This window comes from Prosopis cineraria, unplaced genomic scaffold (genome assembly GCF_029017545.1).
Source record: "Prosopis cineraria cultivar Desert tree isolate PC_DT_omini unplaced genomic scaffold, ASM2901754v1 PC15, whole genome shotgun sequence".
NCBI classification, from domain to species: Eukaryota; Viridiplantae; Streptophyta; class Magnoliopsida; order Fabales; family Fabaceae; genus Prosopis; species Prosopis cineraria.
In genome coordinates, this window is record NW_026555346.1 from 5,286,508 (window position 1) to 5,308,220 (window position 21,713).

Sequence of the window (21,713 nt, forward strand, 5' to 3'; positions counted from 1 at the left end):
AAACTCATATTATTCAATAATGCTAACTGCCATGAAATTAAGGATGAATATAAACAATGCAAATTTCATTTCAAAGATGAATGCACCGTATTCATTCTCAAAATGGGTAGAGATTTTTTTTTCCCCCTGGCGACTGACAATCTAAATTTCAAATCCATGGTTATACAAAGTAAGCCATTGAAATTAAATGGTAAGATATTATAATCTAAACGTTCAAGAATATTATGTTCGAATTTTCAAATTTTATTTTTGTATTATAATATTTAAGAACTAAGCAGTGTGAGTCTATATATCAAGTAGAATAAAAAGTGTCCAATTTAAATGGGAAAATTGATCTAGGGTGTGAGCAATTTTATCGGGTTAAAAAGATCAAAGTAGAGTAATAAATATGTATTTTTTTTGGCATATAATGATGTAGAGGCAGTAATTTAAATTAAATTTGAGCTGTCAATTTGAATAAGCCCAACAAATTTTAAAGCCAAACTTGAAAGTTAAAAAAAAAAAAATTAACTTCAAGCTCATTTAAGTCACTCAAAGAAATCTGAATCAAACCCAAACTCAAATAGATTTAGTTCAAATGTTCAAATTCATTTTTTTTATTATCAATAAAATAATAAAAAAATAAAATAAAAATTAAAAAAATGTTATTTTTTTTATAATTTGAATATTTTAAGAATAAAATCAATGAATTACAATTGAGTTTGATTATATGAATTTTTTTTATATGAGAAGATACTCTAAGCTTTATCCAAATTATTGACTCTCCAATAATGTAATCTCACCAAAACCAAGCAACCGAATTTAATGATGAGAATGAATAAATAATAATTAATAATTATATAAAACAGTAATATCTGACGTCGGCAAAAAAAAACTCTGCTGCAATACGGATAAAACGGCATAAATAAAATGTATATAATATTAATATTAATTATTAAATATTAATATAATGATTAATAACGATAATGATTAATATTAGTAATCAATTAATTCATTAATTGATTAATTCATCAATAATTGACGACATCGAGAAAAATAACGCAAGTCTTCGCCGGTGAATACTCGAATTGGAACGCTGCGTTTTAAAAAAGCCGGCTTGTATGTGTGACGCAGACACACACAGAAGTCCCAGTTTCTGTGGTTTTTCACTCCCGTCACTGGCTCTTCTCAGATCCGTCTGGCTGTCATCCGGCGAATCGATTCTGGCTGAGTCGCCATGGTCATGGCGATTAGGGCTTCTTTTGTTCTTCTATTATTTCTCTCGTATGCCCACTTTAGCTTTTCGCTTTACGAAGATCAAGTTGGCCTTATGGATTGGTGAGTTCAATTTCTTGTGTATTTGCTGCTCTTCTTGGTCATTGAGAAGGAAGGTTGATGAAAATTTTTACCTTTCGAAGTTTTACCATTGCTGGATACTTAGTTTACTGCTTTTAGTTTGACCCTTGATGCTGGTCTTTGATTTATTGTTTATCAATTCAAACGTGCTCGGATTGTTAATCAAATTCATGTATCCTTAGTTATTGATCGATCAATACCCGCGGCCTCGGATCCATCTAGATTGATTATTTTCATAGCGGATTTCATTCAAACTTTTGAAAAGTATTTCGGAAACTTGGCGAGCTGATAGCCTGTTTATACTGTTTAATACAGCTGTAAATTAGACATTGCTTGTGATTTGAATTTGTTATATCATTCCAGATACTCAGGTGCTTAATGTTTTCGAGTTCTATAGTATTCCTATATCTACAGTACCTGCAACCCCAGAAAATCATGTGATGAATTTGCCTGTAGAGTTCACAAGTTTATGTTGTAATGGTTTTATCTTCTCTACATTTTAAATATGCGACCACAAATTGCAGGCACCAGCAGTACATTGGGAAAGTAAAACACGCTGTGTTTCATACTCAAAAGACTGGACGAAAGCGGGTTTTGGTGTCCACCGAAGAGAATGTTCTTGCTTCTCTTGACCTTCGTCATGGAGAAATTTGTAAGTTTGATTTGTTCAACTGGTTTCTCAGGACTCTCAGTAATTTAGTTTCTAAAAAATTTTGTAATGCCTACAAATTTGCAAGACGAATGTTATTAGCATTGAATTTATTAACTTGTGACCAGCATGAAATTAAATAAAACTTTCCCGAGTAATATTATTGCTTTCTCAATTATCTGTTCTGATTTGTGAATCCCTCCATTTGAAATCAGAAATTGCTGAACTATGTTTCACTTTTTCGCAGTTTGGAGGCATGTTCTTGGGACCAACGACGTAATCAATGGACTCGACATTGCCCTGGGAAAATGTATTATGCTTCAGCTTTCTTTGATATCTACTTGTAGAATGTTAATCATACCGTCTAACAGTTATTGTAAATGGGCTGCTTATAACTTGTCTGATTAAAATTTCATGTCATGAGTATGACTCAATAATGTCCAAGGTTCTTTTCTCTCCATGATATTTTGCTAGTCCTTTCATGTGTTGTTATCTAAAACTTGTGTCTATTTTGAATGTATAATTATGTCTTTGGCCCTCAACTGGAAGCTATGGTCCTCCACCAACATTTGTAAACAATAAGAAACAAGTATCCTTTTGCATGCGTGGTCATCTGCATCTCCATGTTTTCTTTACTGATTTTCCATTGCAGAATCACCTGAAGAACTTGTAAATTATATACATTGGCCCTGACTCATCAATTAATGTTCTTTATATTCTGGCTTGACCGTCCTTCTGGAAGATATTAACACACAAACATGTTATCCCATGAAGAGAGAAAAGCTAATTTCAAAAGGATATCTCTTTCATTTTGATTACTTGTCATGTCTATTGCCCACATGTCTTTGGGTTATGTGCACCTGAAATGAAAGTTCTTTGGTTTTGGCTATGACATTGTTTTGGATACTGTATGACGTTAATGAACCAACGAAAGTCAGCGTAGCCACTTACACCATCACCATTGAATCATGGTGATGTCAATGATTGATGAGCTTGAAATTTAATTTGTTTTATTATACTTGTATGCGTTTTTTTGCTTTGTAAGTGATTTTTCAGTATATATTTGATAAAGTAATCGGCCTATATTGGTGATCAAATTCATTATTGTGCATTGAATTGTTTCAGATGTTATTACTCTTTCCTCTGATGGTAGTATATTGAGAGCATGGAACCTTCCTGATGGCCAGATGGTTTGGGAGTCTTTCCTTCCGGGCTCAAAAGCTTCAAAGTCAATATTAAATATTCCTGTGAGTAAATGATTTGTTGGACATGCCAGACTTTTTAATGTTAGATATACATGTCATGCAATATTTGTATTTGATAAGGAAAGAAGGCAGTTTAGAACAAGAAGAAATAGTACCAGATGGGAGAGCACTGTACTACATCATCCAGACAGTGAAACAATGCACAGAACAAAATGGGCTTAAATTGCAGTTTTCATCCATATAGGCTTGTACTTTTAGCAAACCTGCTATTCAATCCTCATCAGCCTATGCTTATCCCTCAGTATCATTCTTATCTCTGTCATGAACCTGCCCTTCTTGCTGGGTCATTAGTAATAACTAAAGTTGTAGTTGATAATACACAAAATTTTCCATATATATGCAATAACTGGTATTATTATTTTTGCAGAAAAATTTTAAAGCAGAAAGGGATGATTTGATTCTTGTTTTTGGTAATGGATGTCTTCATGCTGTTTCCAGCATAGATGGTCAGATTCTTTGGAAGAAAGATTTTGCAGGTGAAAGGTATGATGCATATGGAGTTTTGTTGAGCTTATTATTCTTTTATGTAGTGTAAGGCCATGTTACTTATGCTGTCATCTTCATCTTATTTGCAGCACTGATGTTCAGCATCTTATTCAGTCTCCACATGATGATATAATCTATGTAGCTGGTTTTTCTGGCTCTTCAAAATTTGTTGTACATCAGTTCAAAGCCAAGAATGGAGACTTGTTAAAGTACAATGATGCGGCATTTCCCTGTGGTACTTTTGGGGAATTATTATCAGTCTCCAATGATATGCTTGTGATATTGGATGATATCAAGTCAAAGATAGTAACAATAAACATCAGGAATGGAGATATTAACTTCAACCAGAAGTATATTTCAGAGCTCATTGAGGATTCATCTGGGCAGGCAGTCATTTTACCATCAAGGCTTCCAGGAATGTTTGCTTTAAATCTCAATCCCCATGTTATCCTTCTTAAATTGACAAATGAAGGTGATTTGGTTGCCGTGGACAAAATAAATAATGCTGCAGCTATTAGTGATGCTCTATCCATTTCAGAGGGTCGACATGCTTTTGCATTTGTTCAACATGAAGACAAGAAAATTCATCTTTACGTGAAGGATGTCAATGCTGATGCTTTGGATGGTGACTTTCTTAAAGAAAGCATAGTAATAGACCCTCAAAGAGGGTATATTGATAAAATTTTTATAAACAACTATGTCAGAACAGACAGATCTCATGGGTTTAGGGCATTGATGATAATGGAGGATCATTCACTTGTACTAGTACAACAAGGAGAGATTGTTTGGAGTAGAGAGGATGGCCTTGCTGCAGTTGTAGATGTAACAGCATCAGAACTAACTGTGGAAAAGGAAGGTGTATCTGTAGCAAAAGTTGAACAGAATCTCTTTGAATGGCTCAAGGTATAACTGCCATTTGTATACTATAAACCTGGACGTCTACCTGCTTAATCCAATGCTTGTGATTCAAAAGAGAAACACTTGTAATTGCTGGCAAGAAAATGAGAAACACACTTGGGTTCTGTTTGGTTGCCAAAAAAGATAGGAATGGAATGGATTGAAAAAAATCAAAACATAAATGAACTAAATTATCCTTCTCCCTCATGAATATAGTTCACTTATCCCCCTCCACATTTTGATCATTTTATTTTTGGTTTTTTTTTTCATTCCATTCATTTCTAGCAACTAAACGGGCTCTTATAATTATTGGCATGCCTCTGTGCATGGATAAAATACTTTATAATGTTTGTGCAATTTCTACTCTTATTTTTTCTGACTTACGAAATGTGGTTGGGATATTTTTAGCTGCTTCTTTAACTGTGCATTTTCGCTGCAATTATTTATTGTTGAAAGGGACACATGCTGAAGCTCAAAGGAACTTTAATGATTGCAACCCTAGAGGATGTAGCAGCAATCCAAGCGATGAGGTTGAGGAGTTCGGAGAAAAGCAAAATGACTCGTGATCATAATGGATTCCGTAAGTTACTTATAGTGCTTACCAGGGCAGGAAAAGTTTTTGCCTTACACACTGGAGATGGACATGTAGTTTGGTCTGTGCTATTACGCAATCTACGTAAATCCAAAGCATGTGAACGTCCAGTTGGGATTAATATTTATCAGTGGCAGGTTCCACATCACCATGCATTGGATGAGAATCCATCTGTCCTTGTAGTTGGGCAGTGTGGCTCAGGTTTGGCTGAACCAGCTGTTCTTTCTTTTATTGATGCATACACGGGGATGGAACTCAATGCTTTGAGTCTTGCTCATACCATCGCTCAAGTTATTCCACTTCCTTACACCGATTCAAAAGAACAGCGTCTACATCTAATCATAGATGCTGACCAGAAAGCTCATTTATATCCCAGAACACCCGAGGCTATTGAGATTTTGCAACATGGGTTTTCGAATGTGTACTGGTACTCAGTTGAGGTGGATAATGGTATTATTAGAGGTCATGCCTTGAAGAGTAATTGCATTGGTGAAGTAGTGGATGAATATTGCTTTGTCTTCAGGGACTTATGGTCAGTTGTATTTCCGTCTGAATCTGAAAAGATCATAGCAACTGTGACAAGAAAATCAAATGAGGTATGGTGTCTTTGGTAAATGACTTTTTTTAGTTGAAAATAATAGTCCTCCTTCAAATTGGGAATTTCAAATTCTACTACACCTGTTATTGCCTCCAATACCTCCAATGTTCTAAGTTTTTTGTTCAATGTTTGTTTCCTTTCATTATCTATAGTGCCTGTTCATGGATGCATACTTTACTCACTATATTGTCTTTTCCTATCACAAGGTGGCTTTGTTAGAAACCTATAACAGTAAGATTATGTAAGACTATTGACATGAGGAATTCCACAAATTTGCAATTTTTCTCCTGTGGCAAGTAAATTACTGCTTTCTCCTAGCTTTATTGCGTTGGTTTTTTCCCCATTTTTATTACCTAGGTGGTTCATACTCAAGCAAAAGTCATGACTGACCAAGACGTCATGTACAAGTATATATCAAAAAATCTGCTTTTTGTTGCAAATGTGGCCCCAAAAGCCAGAGGTGAAATTGGAACAGTAACACCAGAGGAGGCATGGCTGGTTATCTATATCATTGATACTGTAACTGGCCGCATATTGCACCGCATGACTCATCAGGGTTGTCAGGGTCCTGTTCACGCTGTAAGCATTTTTAACCACTTGATCATTAAAATGGTGCCCAACACAAAGACTTTATCTCACTCACTGGAACATAAATTTTATAGGTATTTAGCGAAAACTGGGTTGTGTACCACTATTTTAACCTTAGAGCACACAGATTTGAGATGTCAGTTGTTGAAGTCTATGATCAATCTCGAGCGGTATGGCAGTGAACTTTTCTTTGTATAAAGATCTTCCTTGTATATTTAAATGTTTGTCAGTAATTTTAAACTTGAATACAATTCACAGGATAACAAAGACGTGTGGAAGCTTGTTCTTGGAAAGCATAATCTTACATCGCCTGTCTCTTCATACTCCCGACCAGAAGTCGTAGCTAAATCACAATCATACTTCTTTACCCATTCTGTGAAAGCAATAGAAGTGACTTCAACCGTCAAGGGCATAACCTCCCAACAGATTCTTATTGGAACAATCGGTGATCAGGTTTGGGACACCACTTTTTCTTTTGTTGGAATACCTGTTCTATAAGAACTTTAGAACCAAGAGATCTGTATTGGCTGCATCCCCTGCGCAATTTACTTTTTTCTCATTTACTGTCATTCTCCAATAAAATCTAATGATCCTTCTTACATTTTCTGCATATCAACTGGGAAATTACCTTCTGCAGGTTTTGGCCCTTGATAAGCGTTATTTGGATCCTAGGCGAACAGTCAATCCCTCGCAAGCTGAGAGAGAAGAAGGAATTATTCCTCTTACAGATTCATTACCGATCATTTCTCAGGTAGCTTTTGTCTGTTTAACTTCTTGTTCTTGCCTTTCCGCAAAGCAGACGCTATGTGTGTGACTGTACAATCATTGCAATCAGTTGCCATATGAGAACATAGTGGTGTCTTTTTAATTTGCCTGCATGCTAACAGGTTATCTTTCTTGTAGCTTGTTTATAGTAAATGTTATATTGTTCAAGGTGAGGTACTATGGGAAGAAGGAAGATAGGGGAGGGTAAGGGGGATTCATTTTGAATGGAGAAATTTCCTTCTGCAGGTTTTGGCCTTCGTAGTCCTTGTGAGATGAATCAAAAGTTCAGCTGATAGACAAACTTTCCAATTTATTCTTTCCAGCGTGCTGCGGTGGTATAACCATGTTTGCATGAGGCATGCATACCAAATTTGTAGAATGGCTATCTATCTTTTAGCTGATATATTTGTTACATGGATGTTGTTTGCTAAGACGACATGATAGTCCTCTAAACGATTATAAAAATTAGGACTTCAAGGGCCAGCTTTTACTCTTATACGATATTGTTTGCTATGACTGGGATTTAAATGTCTGCCTGTAATTAGTTGGCCTATGTAGGCCTGTTTGGGCAAATGCCTGACCACTACTTGAACCCCAGTTTCTGTTGAAGGTTAACAAGTATTCTGCTTGAATCTCTGCAGTCTTACATTACGCATGCCCTTAAAGTGGAAGGTCTCCGACGTATAATAACAATACCTGCCAAGTTGGAGTCTACTTCACTGGTCTTTGCATATGGAGTAGATCTATTCTTTACTCGGATAGCACCTTCAAGGATCTACGATTCATTAACCGAAGATTTCAGCTACGCACTACTTCTTATTACAATTGTTGCGCTTGTAGCAGCAATTTTTGTTACCTGGATATTATCGGAGAGGAAAGAACTACAAGATAAGTGGAGGTGATGTTTCATCATTTTTGCTTGGAGTTTCTTTTAAGTTCTGAACATTTAGTAGGTTTTACTCAGTTTTCTCGACAAGGGAGGCACAATCGAAACTTGTAGCTCTTATTGCAATTTTTAATGTAAAATTCAATTAATTTAGGATGATTGGAGGATGATAATTTAAATGTTGTAAATTTAGTAGTATGAAATAGGGTCAGACTCGCGCCCTTTCAATGTGAAAGTACGGTGGATTGCAGCTGGCGGTACGTTCCACTTTATTTTCTTCAATGCCTCATTTAGCGATGAAAATGGGTTTTGGTTTGAGACGGTGTTATGGATTTTTTCGTTAGTCATTTCCCTCTTTGATTAGTTGCGGTCTTACAGATTCAATTCTTGAATTTCAATGTTGGGATATTTTTTCCTCCTCAGTTCCGAGTTGAATCATTGGGATACAATGATAATGTTTTCTTAGTAATTGAGATTGGTTAAGACTGCAACGAATGCTGAGGACAGCGAAACACACGGTGGTGTAAAACCTAGAGATGATATTTGGGTTTCTTGTAAGTGAAGACACGCATAGTATGAGAAGGTTTTGGAATACACAGAAGTGGAGGGCAGGTAGAAGACAGTGTTGATCGTCGAGGAAGCACAGCGATTCCCTGATTGCACGTGGCTAACAAATCCATTGCTGGAAGACTGAAAGTGGTTGTGTCATTTATTAGTGTGTGGAGTTGACAAGGACAAGGAGATATTCCACTCCACGGTTGCCTCAAGTTATGTGGACGTGCGCCCACGTAGTTCATCTAATCCGTTCTTCTTCCTCAAACTATTGCCTTGAGCTGTATCTACTATCTAGTTGTTGAATTGAAAACGACGGAGCTGGACCAGTCATTCAGTTGCATGAATTATAAGGTTAAATGCTCTCTTCATCCCAAGTTATTGGACAAATTGAAATAAGATTATGTGTAATAATAAAAGTCAATAATAATACTTGATAAATTTACTTTTACAAACCAAAATCATGAACTTTTAATAATGTTCTTACATACTTAATTATTACATATTACACTATAATATCATTTTAGTTATCTCTCTATTTGAAATATAATAGTAGAAGAGAAGAGTATCATTAGTGAAATTTTATTTTTTTCAAATTATATTATATTTTGAAAGAATAAAATTTTTTAAAAATTATTTTATAATTTGGAGTGGAGGAAGTAATGTTTTATTTATTCTTATAATTTTAATAATTTTCTCATAACTAAAGCAAGGCATGATGAGGTTTTCTTTAATTAGCAAGTGAATAGCTGAACTGTTGAGACGTTTTTGAGTACATGAATAATGTGACGGGAAGCATTCGATTGAGATGGGACGGGCAATATGTATTAATTTGCCAACAAAGTCAGGTGGATGAATATTACAACGTTAGGCTGTCATCTAATCATGGCTGTCATAAGTTTATATTCGGACGGCGACGGGGAGCATGTCAGAATCACGTGCGAGTTGGCGTTGCTCAGTTTCAGGCACTGCCCACGTGATGCATGCTTGTCCCTATTCTCCCTTAAGCCATGTTTGGTAGGTTGGAATTGTGAAGATGGAAATGAAATTGGGATAGGAATCTGAATAAAGTAATGTTTGATAGATATGAATTACAATTCTTGGGAATCCTAATTCTATGAAAAAAAGCTAATTTGAATTCCTTATGTAAATCTATGGAATTGGGAGCAATTCTATAGAATTGTAATATTTAAGACACTCTTGCCCTCATACAAATTCCAAAAAGACAAATTTGCCCTAAAAAAAATAAAACCCTCATATGCTAGCAAAAAAAAGAAAAAGGGAGTATAAAAGGGTGAATGATATTTTTGCTCATTATATATAAAACGTTATAATATATATATAAGATAGTATTATATATAATATTTGTATATAATTTATATATTTATAATATTTTTTGGTATAAGAAGTAGAATTGATTTGTTTGACATTTTTCTTCTAAATCTACATGTTAGTGTATTTATTTTAAAGTAGAAGGGATGAGAACCATTGCCAATTTTATTTTCAAAAAAATGTTCCCTCTGATGATAAAACTTTTTGTTCGGCCCAGCTAGTGAATAATAGTTACAGATATAATCTATGATTTATAATATTTCATTAATATATAAAATACATAAGAAAATTGGTACACAATTAAGTTTTTATTATGTTTTATTTTAATTTTTATATAGGGGTATTTTTGTCTTTTAAGTATAATTTTATTTTCATGTCTTGCATACCAAACAAAAGTAATGCAAAGATTCCATCTAATTTTCTTGACATACCAAACATACTTTTATAATTCAATTCTATTCCAATTCTGATTCCAATTTCAATTTCAATTCCATCAAAAACTATTCCATCATACCAAATGGGGCCTTAATCTATCTATTTTGTAGGATAAAAAAGAATTTTATAAGTCATTTAATTAAATTTTTAATTTAATTTTTTATCATCTATTAAATATTATAAAAATAAAATATATTATTAAAATATACATATTTAATAAAAAATTTAAGAATTTATTAAATTTTAAGACAAAGTTGTAGAGTTTTAAAGTGTTATTTGACGCTAGTGAAATATATTAAAAATAATTTATAAATAGAACTAGAGAAATACATCTTGACGTTTAACCATAATATCATGTTTTGGGAAAATAACATTTAAGTTTCAAATGAAATTAATTAATTTAAATTAAATCTCAACCAATTACAAATTATCAACAAAGTCTCTTAGCCCTTCAGTAATAGTAAATTTAATAATTTTATAAATTTAAAAGTTTGGCTCTTAATTTTATAATTTTATTATGATACATTTATAATTTTTTTTAAACTTTAATAGAGTTGAAGAATAAATAATAGGTAATAAAAAATAAATGATCTATCTATTTTATTGATAAACAAGCAATGGGTAAAGAATGAATAATAAACTCAATTTCTTTTAACATTAAAAATAAATATTTGTGTTCCTGTTAAAATTTTAAAAAATAAATTGTAAATGTATTATAATGAAATTATAAAATTGAAAGTCAAATTTACAAATCTCTAAAGCTATTAAACTTAATATTTCTCAATATTAAAAATAAATAATTATATTTTTGTTAAAATTTTAAACATAAATTGTAAATATATCAAAATAAAATTATAAAATTAAAAGTTGAATTTGCAAATCTCTATAGCTATCGGATTTAATAGTTTTCAACATTAAGGATGGACATTTGTATTTCATGTTAAAATTTAAAAAATAAATTATAAATACATCATAATAAAATTGTAAAATTAAAAATTGAACATGTAAATTTTTGGAGTTACATTTATTACCATTAAAGAATCAACAGAATTTGTTAACACTCTAAAATTAATTAAGATTTAATTTGAATTAATTACTCCTTTGACAGTTGACACTTACTCCCACCATTTTTATTTATAAAAGAAACTATTATTTTAATTTTTTTTATATAAGTAAAATCACATTCTTCAATAAGCATTTATTACAAACTTTTTAAATTATTCTTTATAATTTTATTATTCATAATCATAAAAAATAATTAATAAAGGTTTAATTAACACAATTAATAAAAGATATTATAGTTTAATTTTTTTATTTTTAGACACATTTAGTATAGTAATTGATTTTTTTTAATTGTGATATAATTTTTTTTATCTTACAAATAAAAATGGAGGGAATAACTGTCATCGTCTCTTAATTTTTTTTTTTTGGGGGGGGGGGGAGATGTTCGGATGCAAATCCTTTTTTTCAGCCAAAAGCGATAATCATAACTTTCAAGCTTCAATGAAGGATTCTCCCTTTTTTTTCTGACTCTCTATTCTATGATTTATCTAAGACCAAATCCCTTTTTCAGTTAAAAATTGAAAAAAAATAATATTTTAACCCTTATAATTTCATGTAATTATTAATTTAATCCTTATAGTTTTAATTTTTCAAATCACTCCTTATAGTTTTAGCTATGAAAAAATAACACTTCAATCCTTATAGTTTTATACAGTTGTAATTTGATTCTCCTAGTTTTAATTTTTAAATCACCCCTTATAGTTTCAGCTGTTTGAATTATTAGTTATTAGCCTTTAAACGGTTATGAAATTAATCTAGCAGAGTCTAACTCAGCATGATGCGTATTGGAATTGCTGAGTTAGTTTTTTTTTTTTTTGCAAAAAGAAATAAAAAGTCACACCAGATTAAGCGCAAAGGAGGCTTCACTTTAAATATAATGCAGAGGATAGAACCTTAATGTTTCGACGCTTCTCCTCTCAGAGCTTCACAATACTTTTGGATTTTTTGTGACTGGTGACATCTGAGCATTTCTCCTCTTCCATTCTATGATATCGACAAAGAGATTGTGGCAAAATAACAATATGAAGGAAAAGTCTGGTAGACGATAAAAGTGCGAGGGAAGAAAGAAGAAATAAGGTGTCACTTGAAGGAAAAATCTGAGAAAGAGAGACAATAAAGCTAAAGCGACAGTTGAAGTACCCAACTGAATATTTATTGTCTGGGACATGCGTCAGTCTTGTTGCACTGAAGATCTTAATTTTTGACTGGTGGTTGTAAATTTGGTTGCTGGTCTGGTTATGTTTTCATTCTATTCTTCTTTTCATATTTTAGCAAACAAATGAGACTTTTTATTCTATTATTTTTTTGAATACTTCTACTATTTTTGAGGTTACAGTAGTTCAAAATTTGCAAGTTGCTGGAGTTGGAATTATTTACCCTCTTGTTCAGGAAGATTGTGGTCAATTTGATGCAATGCAAAATAGTGATATGAAGTCTAATTTTTTTTCTAAAAATTGAAGTGCTCAAATTTATCTTTAAAGATCAAAGCATCAAAGCATTTTTTTTCTTGGCATTAAATTGATGCCATTTTTTTTTGGATAACATAAATTGATGCCATTTTATTTGCAATGAAAGTGGTGTATTCTCCGCAAAACTATTTCAAACTGAATCAAGGAAAAGAAACTAAATCAGGTCACTAAAAACGAATAAATAAATGGAAAAGACAAAACTAAACAAAGGAAATCAAATGGCTCATTATTTCTCTATGTTAATAAAGATTATAGGTTCCAGGGACTACAAGCATTAACTAAAGAGAGCATTAATATTATAAATTAAAGAGTTACAGTTGACTCATCATCTTTAATTTTAGAGTTTAAAATATACTTTTTAAAAGATTAAGGTTTAAATCGCCCATAAATTTATAGTTCAGGGTTTAAATTGTACATTAATCCAAACAATAAATATGAAAAGTAAAAAATAAATGAGTATAAATGTAAAAGAAAAAAAAAACATAAATTTACCCAAACCATGAACTACTTTTAGAAATTGATTTATATATCATGGTCCAGGGGCACGGTAATGAAAAGGTAATATATATGCATATTCATCGGTTTTTCTCCATATCCACGTGTTCAAGCACGTGAGATTTTGAGGTGATGCCCATATATTCATCTCTAATCATCATTTTTTATCGTTATAAACACCAAGCCAATGTCTGTAAGCTACTATTCCTGCTTTTGGGTTCCATAATGCCACTTTTGGTACGCTATAATTGAGAGTGGAATTAAAATTCTGAAGTTTGTTTGTTTGGTACGCAGAAACCCAATCTTCTAAAGAACTAATTTTATTAAAATCATGTAACTCACTTTCATCATATCTCAATGAAAACTCAAATCCATCCCTTTCACTTATATAAATTTTTATCCTACCCCACTATCATATCAAACATATTTAAATATCTCACTCTCATTTTTATTCCATTCACAAATTAGCGCTATTGCAGCTTTGACAGTTTTCGAAGTATTAATTAGCGGATTCATGTAAATAAAAGTTTCCAGATGCTACCAAGTGGGTATGGTACAATGACAATGATTTGGATCTTTTAAACATCATTACAGAGTTGGATTATTAAGAGTGTGTGTGGAGAGTATTGTTTGAGAGAGTATAATCCCTTAATGACACTAAAATTTTTCACTAAAATTTTTCAAAGATTAATCTCTTGGTTGCCAACTGTAGAAATATCATGAGAGGAATTCAAAAACATTTACCCAATTTCATAATAAATGCTAGATTTTCAAAAAAAAAAAAGTACATTTACTTTTTTTAATTATATATTTCTTCCATTAAAAAATATAAGATATTTTTTTAGGAGTTGGATTTTAAAAAATATAAGTTATTTTTAGTATTCCAATGCATAATTAATATGTTTTTTTTCCAAAAGTTCATAATAGATAAATCAATTTATATTTACTTTAAAATAAAACAGATTATTAATTATTAAATATAGATAAATGTGGAATGCTAGTGTTAGTCTGAAATTATTAATTACTTATTAAAGGTAAAATTTGATTGAAAATATATTTTATTTTTTAATAAAAAAAAGTATATAACCATATGTATATTTACTGATTGGTGGTTTGAACTTTACTGGATCGTCCCCTTTTAATTTGTTGATGAACGTTTAACATATATATATGTGTGTGTGTGTGTGTGTGTTAAAGTTGATCAAATGCAGAGAATTGCAGGAAAATATGAGGGATGTGAATGGGAAATGTCTAACGGCAACAACTGTCGTAGGATCCAGGAAATTAGTGGGAAATGGGTTGAAGAATAATGGCGTGATCTTCACAGGCTATCCAGTAGTTCGATATACACAACCCTCAGGTTCGCGCTTGTATTCAACGAGATTTGACGCGTCGTGTCCCTTGGTCCCAGAATCAACGGACTGTTCTCATACGAGAGCGCTGCAATGTTCTCTGCATCCACCTTCGGGGATTTCGTGTGTGATGGGAAAAAACTGAGAGACTTGAACCCACAAAACCTCTGTGGCCTGGACATCTACAATGGCTTCTTAATACGCTTTATCAAAGCCTCAAATGCATATCTGGGCCAATCCCAAGACTCGGTGGTGATTGATTTCAACTATTACCGTGCGGACGACCCTTCAACTCCGAGCTTAATCGTGGAAGTGTGGGAAGGTGGTGGAGTGGCGTTCTTCAAATATGGAGCCAAGCCACATTGGGCCAAGAATTGGAATGTGGCTTTCTTGGGTGTGCAGGATAAGTTTGAAGGGTTCATTACAGCCAAGCAACTATTGGATCCTGAAAATAGGTTCTCAAGTAAATGGTCAGATGACGTAGTGTATGGCAAACGAGGGGAAAAGTTGACAGGTGTGCGTTGGAGGGCTGTGTATATGTTCTGAAGACGGACATTGCAGTCCACGAAATGGGTATTTCTGCAGACAAGGCCTTGTCTACAAACAAGCTCGAGTTTGTAGTCACTCACCATAATCCTCCATCGCTTGATGCTATTTTAATTCGGGGTGCATGTACATGTATGTTGTCCTATTTGTGATCAGAATGATATAATTTATATAATTAATAAGTGAGAATTCACATTTTATGGGAAAGTTTCTGAATTCTGTATGGTAAACATGTATAAGCAATTACGGATCAGTCATGGATTGCATAGACTATAGAGTACCGCATGACCCTAGCCAGTTCCTAAGCTCACTTTCATACAATATTTGGTCAGTCATGAAGTGAGATAAGTAAACAGTCTGTTATTTTCCCAGACAAATAAACATATATGTCACTCGAGTTTCCCAAAATTTGAACTCTCATGCTGGTTGGGGGGAAAAAAAGAACTCTTCGTTGTTACGTTATGCAGAAAACGAGTAGATGATGATGAAAATCATAATGCAAAAAAAAAAAAAAACAATGATGAAAAAACTAACGCCTATTATATCTCCTCGTAATTGCCTCCAGAAAATAGCGAAAATTGATTAATTACAGAGTCTATCTTTGGCTTTGCACCTCTGGAATGACATTGGACCCTTTCACTTCTATTCTATATGTAGTTTTTGTGAAAAATTACGTGAACCCCGGCCAGATAAATAATTTAGTCTTCAAATATTCATTAGCTTAAGTGGAATAAATATGAACTCCCGAAATTCGGGCATATGTGAAATTCATTCTGGGGATGGAAATTTGATGGAAACTAGTGGCTGTGAATGTGTCGGCATTGATGAGTGAATAATTGCGAGTCCGTCTGTTGGGGGATTGCACAGTGTAGTGTAACATTTTTGGGTTGGCGTTGGGCAGCCCAAACGCCGTTTGGAGGCCCAAAAATCACGTTTGACTTGAGGCACACAAACTCGCGCCAACTACCGATGTCGTCCTGGAATTATTGCCTTCACTTGTATGTAAGCATTCGGCCATGGGAGGTTCAATCAGAGGCATACTATATGATCGATCTAATGTAAGGTACTAAAATGTATTGGTAATTAAACTAGTCAAAATATATACTAGTTTATAAGTTAATAATCAAAAATCGTAATTGAGATATAATCAAACTGCTTATAAATAAAATATTTTATTAAATCAATCAATATATTAATTTAATAATTTATCAGTTTGACTCAAATTTCTATGACATAGCCAACATTAAGTAGTGAGCTAATTATGAATTATGGCTCCTGTAAATCTATACTCTGACGTTGATCATGTCAGAATCACGTGTGTGGTGGGGTTGCTCCATTTCAGACACTGCACGATGTGCGCGTCGTCTTTATATCTCAGATCTAGACTTGGGCATTTGGCCGTCAACCACGGTAGTGTTCCTTCAATAGTTTCATACTCAATCAAGCTCCATCTAGTTTTTAATTTTTTCACATTTCAACCCCTCGCATTTTTTTTCCATGTCTATTTTTATAAACAATAAAAGGCATAATTTATTTTTCCCTATTTTGCATTCCGTAGACCCTCTATTTATTTATAAAATTTATTCCCCCTCCTTGTGCTAGTGAAATGTTGGATCACTTAATATGACCTTATTTTTGCCAAATCGTTCTTCCTCAAATCACTTAATCCTTTCTTGTCATTCAATTTATCGTTTTCAAGTTTCTCGAAGCCAAGTAGATCAAGAGGACTCAGGACAGGCGTCTCAAAGCCAAGTAAAAAAAAAAAAATTAAGAAGCAGAAGTGGGTATAATGTTTGTGTTTTATATTTAAACTACTAAAATATTATACCTACACACACATATATACATATTAATTTAAAAAAAAAAAAATGAAGGGAATAGCGAAACGAGTTACGAAGTAGAGGACAATTAACCAGCGTACGCAGGTATGCAATATGAATATGCTTACAACTTCATGTCGGTTGGACGGTTTAAAATGATTTATTCATTATTCACAGATAATTAAATAATTAAAATCACTTGAATCCAAAAGGACAGGACAAGATTTAGGTACCTATTATTATTATTATTATTATTATTATTATTATTACTGTTTTTTTATTTTAATGAACAATTTAGATGAATTGAGCCACTAATTTCCGACTCTTGTCTCTACTTATTTTTTGAACAAAATCCCGTCTCTCTTTTTATTGTTCAGTTTTTTTTTTTTGGCCAAATCTTTTTTTCTTCAGTTGAAAAATCAGTAGTATGTAAATTTAAATACACGACTCAAAAAGCTAAACATCATCGAATATTTGGGCTTGTGAGGCAACCTATTAATTAAAAAATAAAAATCTGCTCAGTAATGTGACTTTAGAAAATGTTTTGAAGAACGAAAAATTAAATATTATTTTAAAAAATGAAAAAATAAAAATATTTTTTAAGTATTCTAAAATTATTATTATAAAAAATTAGAGAGAATATTAAAAATACTTGTTTTCATTATTTTTTTATAAAATATTAATTTTCATAATAATAAAACAAAAATATTTTAATTTTTAAACGAGCCCTTATTTTGACCCATCAATATTTATTGCAGGATACTCGAAGTAATGAATGTTTCCAAATGGCACATGAAATTCAAAATAACCAGAAAAGTCAAAACTGAAAAAAAAAAAACTAAAAAGCACATCTAATCTAAATAAAAGGAAGAAGCAGCACCGTTGATCAATCACAATTCATAAGTAACATATTTAATCCCAATCTTTGCCCAAAAATAATACAGGAAAAGAAGCTGGCGCACTGCATCGTTCCTTGATTTGCAATACACTCTAAGAAGCCTTATCACTCATCCAATAAAAAATAAACAAATCCCTCCGCCCCTCCTCTTTGAATGCCTCGAAGCGTCGTCTTTATGAATTTCCAGCGCGCGCGGATCCCCACCGAAATGCGAAGCCCTGTGTGCCTTTTGTCTCTCATCCCCACGCTCCTTCTCTCTCTAACGCCATCGCTCCACCCTCTCCTCTCCAATGCGACCAATATGGCTGTACTCTCCTCAACTCCTATGGCGCCTGGGCCGACCGAGCGTCCTGTCACGCGCTCAACGTCACCTACCCAACCACCGAGCAACAGCTTCGCCTCGCCGTCGCTTACGCCAATCGTAACAATCTCAAGGCCAAGGTCGTCACCAAATTCTCCCACACCATTCCCAAGTTGGCTTGCCCTTCCGCTGATAATACTCTTTTCATCAGTACGGAGAAGTACAGTTCAGGTATTGAAATTGACGCTGCTAATTTGGTTGTGACGGTGGATTCCGGCGTGCCGCTTCGTGATTTGATTGACAGAGTGGAGGAGAGCGGGTTCAGTTTGGTGGCTGCCCCGTATTGGGAGGGTGTGACGGTGGCTGGGTTGATTGCCACGGGTGCCCATGGTAGTTCGTGGTGGGGCAACGGAGGAGCTGTTCATGATCATGTTGTCGGGCTTACTATTGTTGTTCCTGCTTCCAAATCTGAAGGCTACGCCAAGATTTTGAGGCTGGAACAGCACGATCCTCTCCTTAATGCTGCCAGATTATCGTTGGGAATGTTAGGTGCCATCTCCAAGGTCAGTATATCATTTTTTTCAATAGATTAGCTTTGTATTTTCTTTAACTTTAAATCTACTTGCATATATAAAATTCAGCTGAAAGATCAATATATCGATATTTCCTTCCAAAAGCTCACAATTAATGATATTATCGGCTGTCTCCATAGTCCATATCCACGTCTCCAAGCACATGTGATTTTGGGCGGGTACCCATGTATTCGTTTGTACTCATCAATATTCTCGTTATAAATTCAAAAATAATGTCTGTCATTGATTAACTTCTTTTGTATTCTTGCTTTTCGGTTCTATATAAAAGTATAGCATTTGCATGCTAGGAAATTCGAAAAAGTGGCCACGATAGATTATCTCGTTTAGTTTGTTGAATATCGTTTTTTGTTTATATATATAACGTGCAACAGGTAAAGTTATTAATAAAGCATAGGTTCAAGCGAAGCGCAACCTACAATTTTAAGGATGATGTTCATATGGAAGATTTGTACTTGGAGCATGCCAACAAGTATGAATTTGCAGACATCACTTGGTATCCTTCGAAGCACACGGCTGTATACAGATACGATTCCAGGGTTCCCTTAACGTCTCTGGTGATGGCGTATATGACTTTATTGGATTTCAACCCAATTCTATTTTGGTCTCCAAATCAGTTAGGGAAATAGGTAATTAACAATGAGTATCTTCTCCTCCTTTTGATTCTTTATATCTCTATATATTACCATACATGATAAATTAGCGCTGTTGCAGCTTTTTGTCAGTTTTCAAAGTAAAATTTTTAGCGGAAAAAGTGGCCACGATAGATTATCTCGTTTAGTTGTTGAATATCGTTTGTTTATATATATAACGTGCAACAGGTAAAGTTATTAATAAAGCATAGGTTCAAGCGAAGCGCAACCTACAATTTTAAGGATGATGTTCATATGGAAGATTTGTACTTGGAGCATGCCAACAAGTATGAATTTGCAGACATCACTTGGTATCCTTCGAAGCACACGGCTGTATACAGATACGATTCCAGGGTTCCCTTAAACGTCTCTGGTGATGGCGTATATGACTTTATTGGATTTCAACCCAATTCTATTTTGGTCTCCAAATCAGTTAGGGAAATAGGTAATTAACAATGAGTATCTTCTCCTCCTTTTGATTCTTTATATCTCTATATTACCATACAATGATAAATTAGCGCTGTTGCAGCTTTTGTCAGTTTTCAAAGTATTTATTAGCGGATTCATGTAAATAAAAGTTTCAAGATATCTAATCATGTAAGTTGTAATATGCTTCATTGTAACTAAAATATGTCCAGTAAATAAATTTTTATTGAAGAATTTCATGATAAATGCTTAAAATTAAAAGTACGTACTGTTATTATTTTTCTTGTTTCACACACACACACACACACACACACACACACACACACAGATAGAGATAGATGGTTTGGATTTTGCTGGATGGTTCCCTTTTAATTTGTTGACCCACCAATAATTTAGTGATGATATATATTAATTAAATTTTGATCAAATGCAGAAAAATTGCAGGAAAATAGGAGGGATGTGAATGGAAAATGCCTAACGGCAACAACTACAGTAGCATACAAGAAATTAATGGGAAATGGGTTGAAGAACAATGGCCTGATCTTCACAGGCTATCCAGTAGTGGGATACCAAGGAAAAATACAAACTTCAGGTTCGTGCTTATATTCGACAAGAATTGACACATCGTGTGCTTGGGATCCCAGAATCAACGGACTATTCTTTTACGAGAGCACTGCAATCTTCTCTGGATCCACCTTCGGGGACTTCGTGCGTGATGTGAAAAAACTAAGAGACTTGAACTCACAAAACTTCTGTGGCCTGGACATCTACAATGGCTTCTTAATACGCTTTATCAAAGCCTCAAATGCATCTCTAGGCCAATCCCAAGACTCGGTGGTGATTGATTTCAACTATTACCGTGCGGACGACCCCTCGACTCCGAGATTAAACCAGGATGTGTGGGAAGAGGTGGAGCAAATGGCGTTCTTCAAATATGGAGCCAAGCCACATTGGGCCAAGAATAGGAACGTGGCTTTCTTGGGTGTGCAGGATAAGTATCCCAAGTTTAAGGAGTTCATTACAGCCAAGCAACAATTGGATCCTCAGAATATGTTCTCAAGTAAATGGTCAGATGACTTAGTGTATGGCAAACAAGGGGAAAAAGTTGACGGGTGCGCGTTGGAGGGACTGTGTATATGTTCTGAAGACAGACATTGCAGTCCACAAAAGGGGTATTTTTGCAGACAAGGCCTCGTCTACAAAGAAGCCCGAGTTTGTAGGTACTCACCGTTCTCCATTGCCTGATGCTTTTGTGGTACACACACACACATATATTACTCTACTCGTCATTATGTAATTAATAATTAAGTGAGAATTCACATTTTATGGGGGAATTTTTCAGAATTTCGTATGGCAAACATTTATAAGCATCATTCATGAATTGCATAGACTATAGAGTACCATATGATCCTACCTCCTAAGCTGACCTTTTCATACAAATAATTGGTCGGTCATGCAGTGAGATAATTAAACAGTTTGTTATTTTTATGTTGAAAGTTGATATAAGATAGAAAGAGATCAGTGTTCAGCTGTGTCTGGTTCAATTTAATTATGGATCATCTCTACAAAAGATCAGTTGATTCTGCTTTTTATAATTCTGAAAGTTTATTGTGGAAATTTGACTAATCAAATCAAAGAAGGTAGCTAGTTTAGTGTGACGTAGCCATACCTTCTCTATTTCTGCGTGACGAATATATGAAGATGCAACTTGCAAGCAATAGCAAGAGTGACGTCTGCGTATG

The 21,713-nt window shown here is 33.8% G+C and overlaps 3 protein-coding genes across 3 annotated transcripts; all 3 read left to right on the forward strand.

Annotated features, from left to right (window-relative positions):
• The first annotated feature begins 1,117 nt into the window (after nucleotides 1–1,117).
• LOC129294416 (uncharacterized) lies at nucleotides 1,118–8,379 on the forward strand. Its single transcript, XM_054932774.1, has 12 exons — nucleotides 1,118–1,317; nucleotides 1,860–1,987; nucleotides 2,232–2,294; nucleotides 3,110–3,231; nucleotides 3,617–3,732; nucleotides 3,825–4,638; nucleotides 5,089–5,820; nucleotides 6,180–6,401; nucleotides 6,485–6,580; nucleotides 6,669–6,863; nucleotides 7,048–7,161; nucleotides 7,817–8,379. The coding sequence occupies exons 1-12, from the start codon at nucleotides 1,217–1,219 to the stop codon at nucleotides 8,075–8,077; spliced, it is 2,964 nt and encodes a 987-aa protein (XP_054788749.1). The 5' UTR covers nucleotides 1,118–1,216; the 3' UTR covers nucleotides 8,078–8,379.
• Nucleotides 8,380–14,633: 6,254 nt separating this feature from the next.
• Nucleotides 14,634–15,304, forward strand: LOC129294591 (L-gulonolactone oxidase 3-like). The gene is made up of 2 exons (XM_054933008.1): nucleotides 14,634–14,776; nucleotides 14,818–15,304. Exons 1-2 carry the CDS (start codon nucleotides 14,634–14,636, stop codon nucleotides 15,302–15,304), a joined length of 630 nt encoding a protein of 209 aa, XP_054788983.1.
• Nucleotides 15,305–18,145: 2,841 nt separating this feature from the next.
• On the forward strand, nucleotides 18,146–21,344 carry LOC129294592 (L-gulonolactone oxidase 3-like; the record flags this gene model as incomplete). Its single annotated transcript, XM_054933009.1, has 3 exons — nucleotides 18,146–18,886; nucleotides 19,735–19,990; nucleotides 20,405–21,344. Coding segments are annotated over 3 exons (1,809 nt in total), but the record flags the coding sequence as incomplete, so codon positions are not given.
• Between the last annotated feature and the right edge of the window lie 369 nt (nucleotides 21,345–21,713).

What these genes read in the sequence shown, in the direction of transcription:
- LOC129294416 (XM_054932774.1), top strand. Translation starts at nt 1,217, where the DNA reads ATGGTCATGGCGATTAGGGCTTCTTTTGTTCTTCTATTATTTCTCTCG. An exon ending in CAAGTTGGCCTTATGGATTG is followed by an intron (nt 1,318 to 1,859) that starts GTGAGTTCAATT and finishes CACAAATTGCAG; the next exon opens with GCACCAGCAGTACATTGGGA. An exon ending in TGACAAGAAAATCAAATGAG is followed by an intron (nt 5,821 to 6,179) that starts GTATGGTGTCTT and finishes TTTATTACCTAG; the next exon opens with GTGGTTCATACTCAAGCAAA.
- LOC129294591 (XM_054933008.1), top strand. Translation starts at nt 14,634, where the DNA reads ATGAGGGATGTGAATGGGAAATGTCTAACGGCAACAACTGTCGTAGGA. An exon ending in CAACCCTCAGGTTCGCGCTT is followed by an intron (nt 14,777 to 14,817) that starts GTATTCAACGAG and finishes CCTTGGTCCCAG; the next exon opens with AATCAACGGACTGTTCTCAT.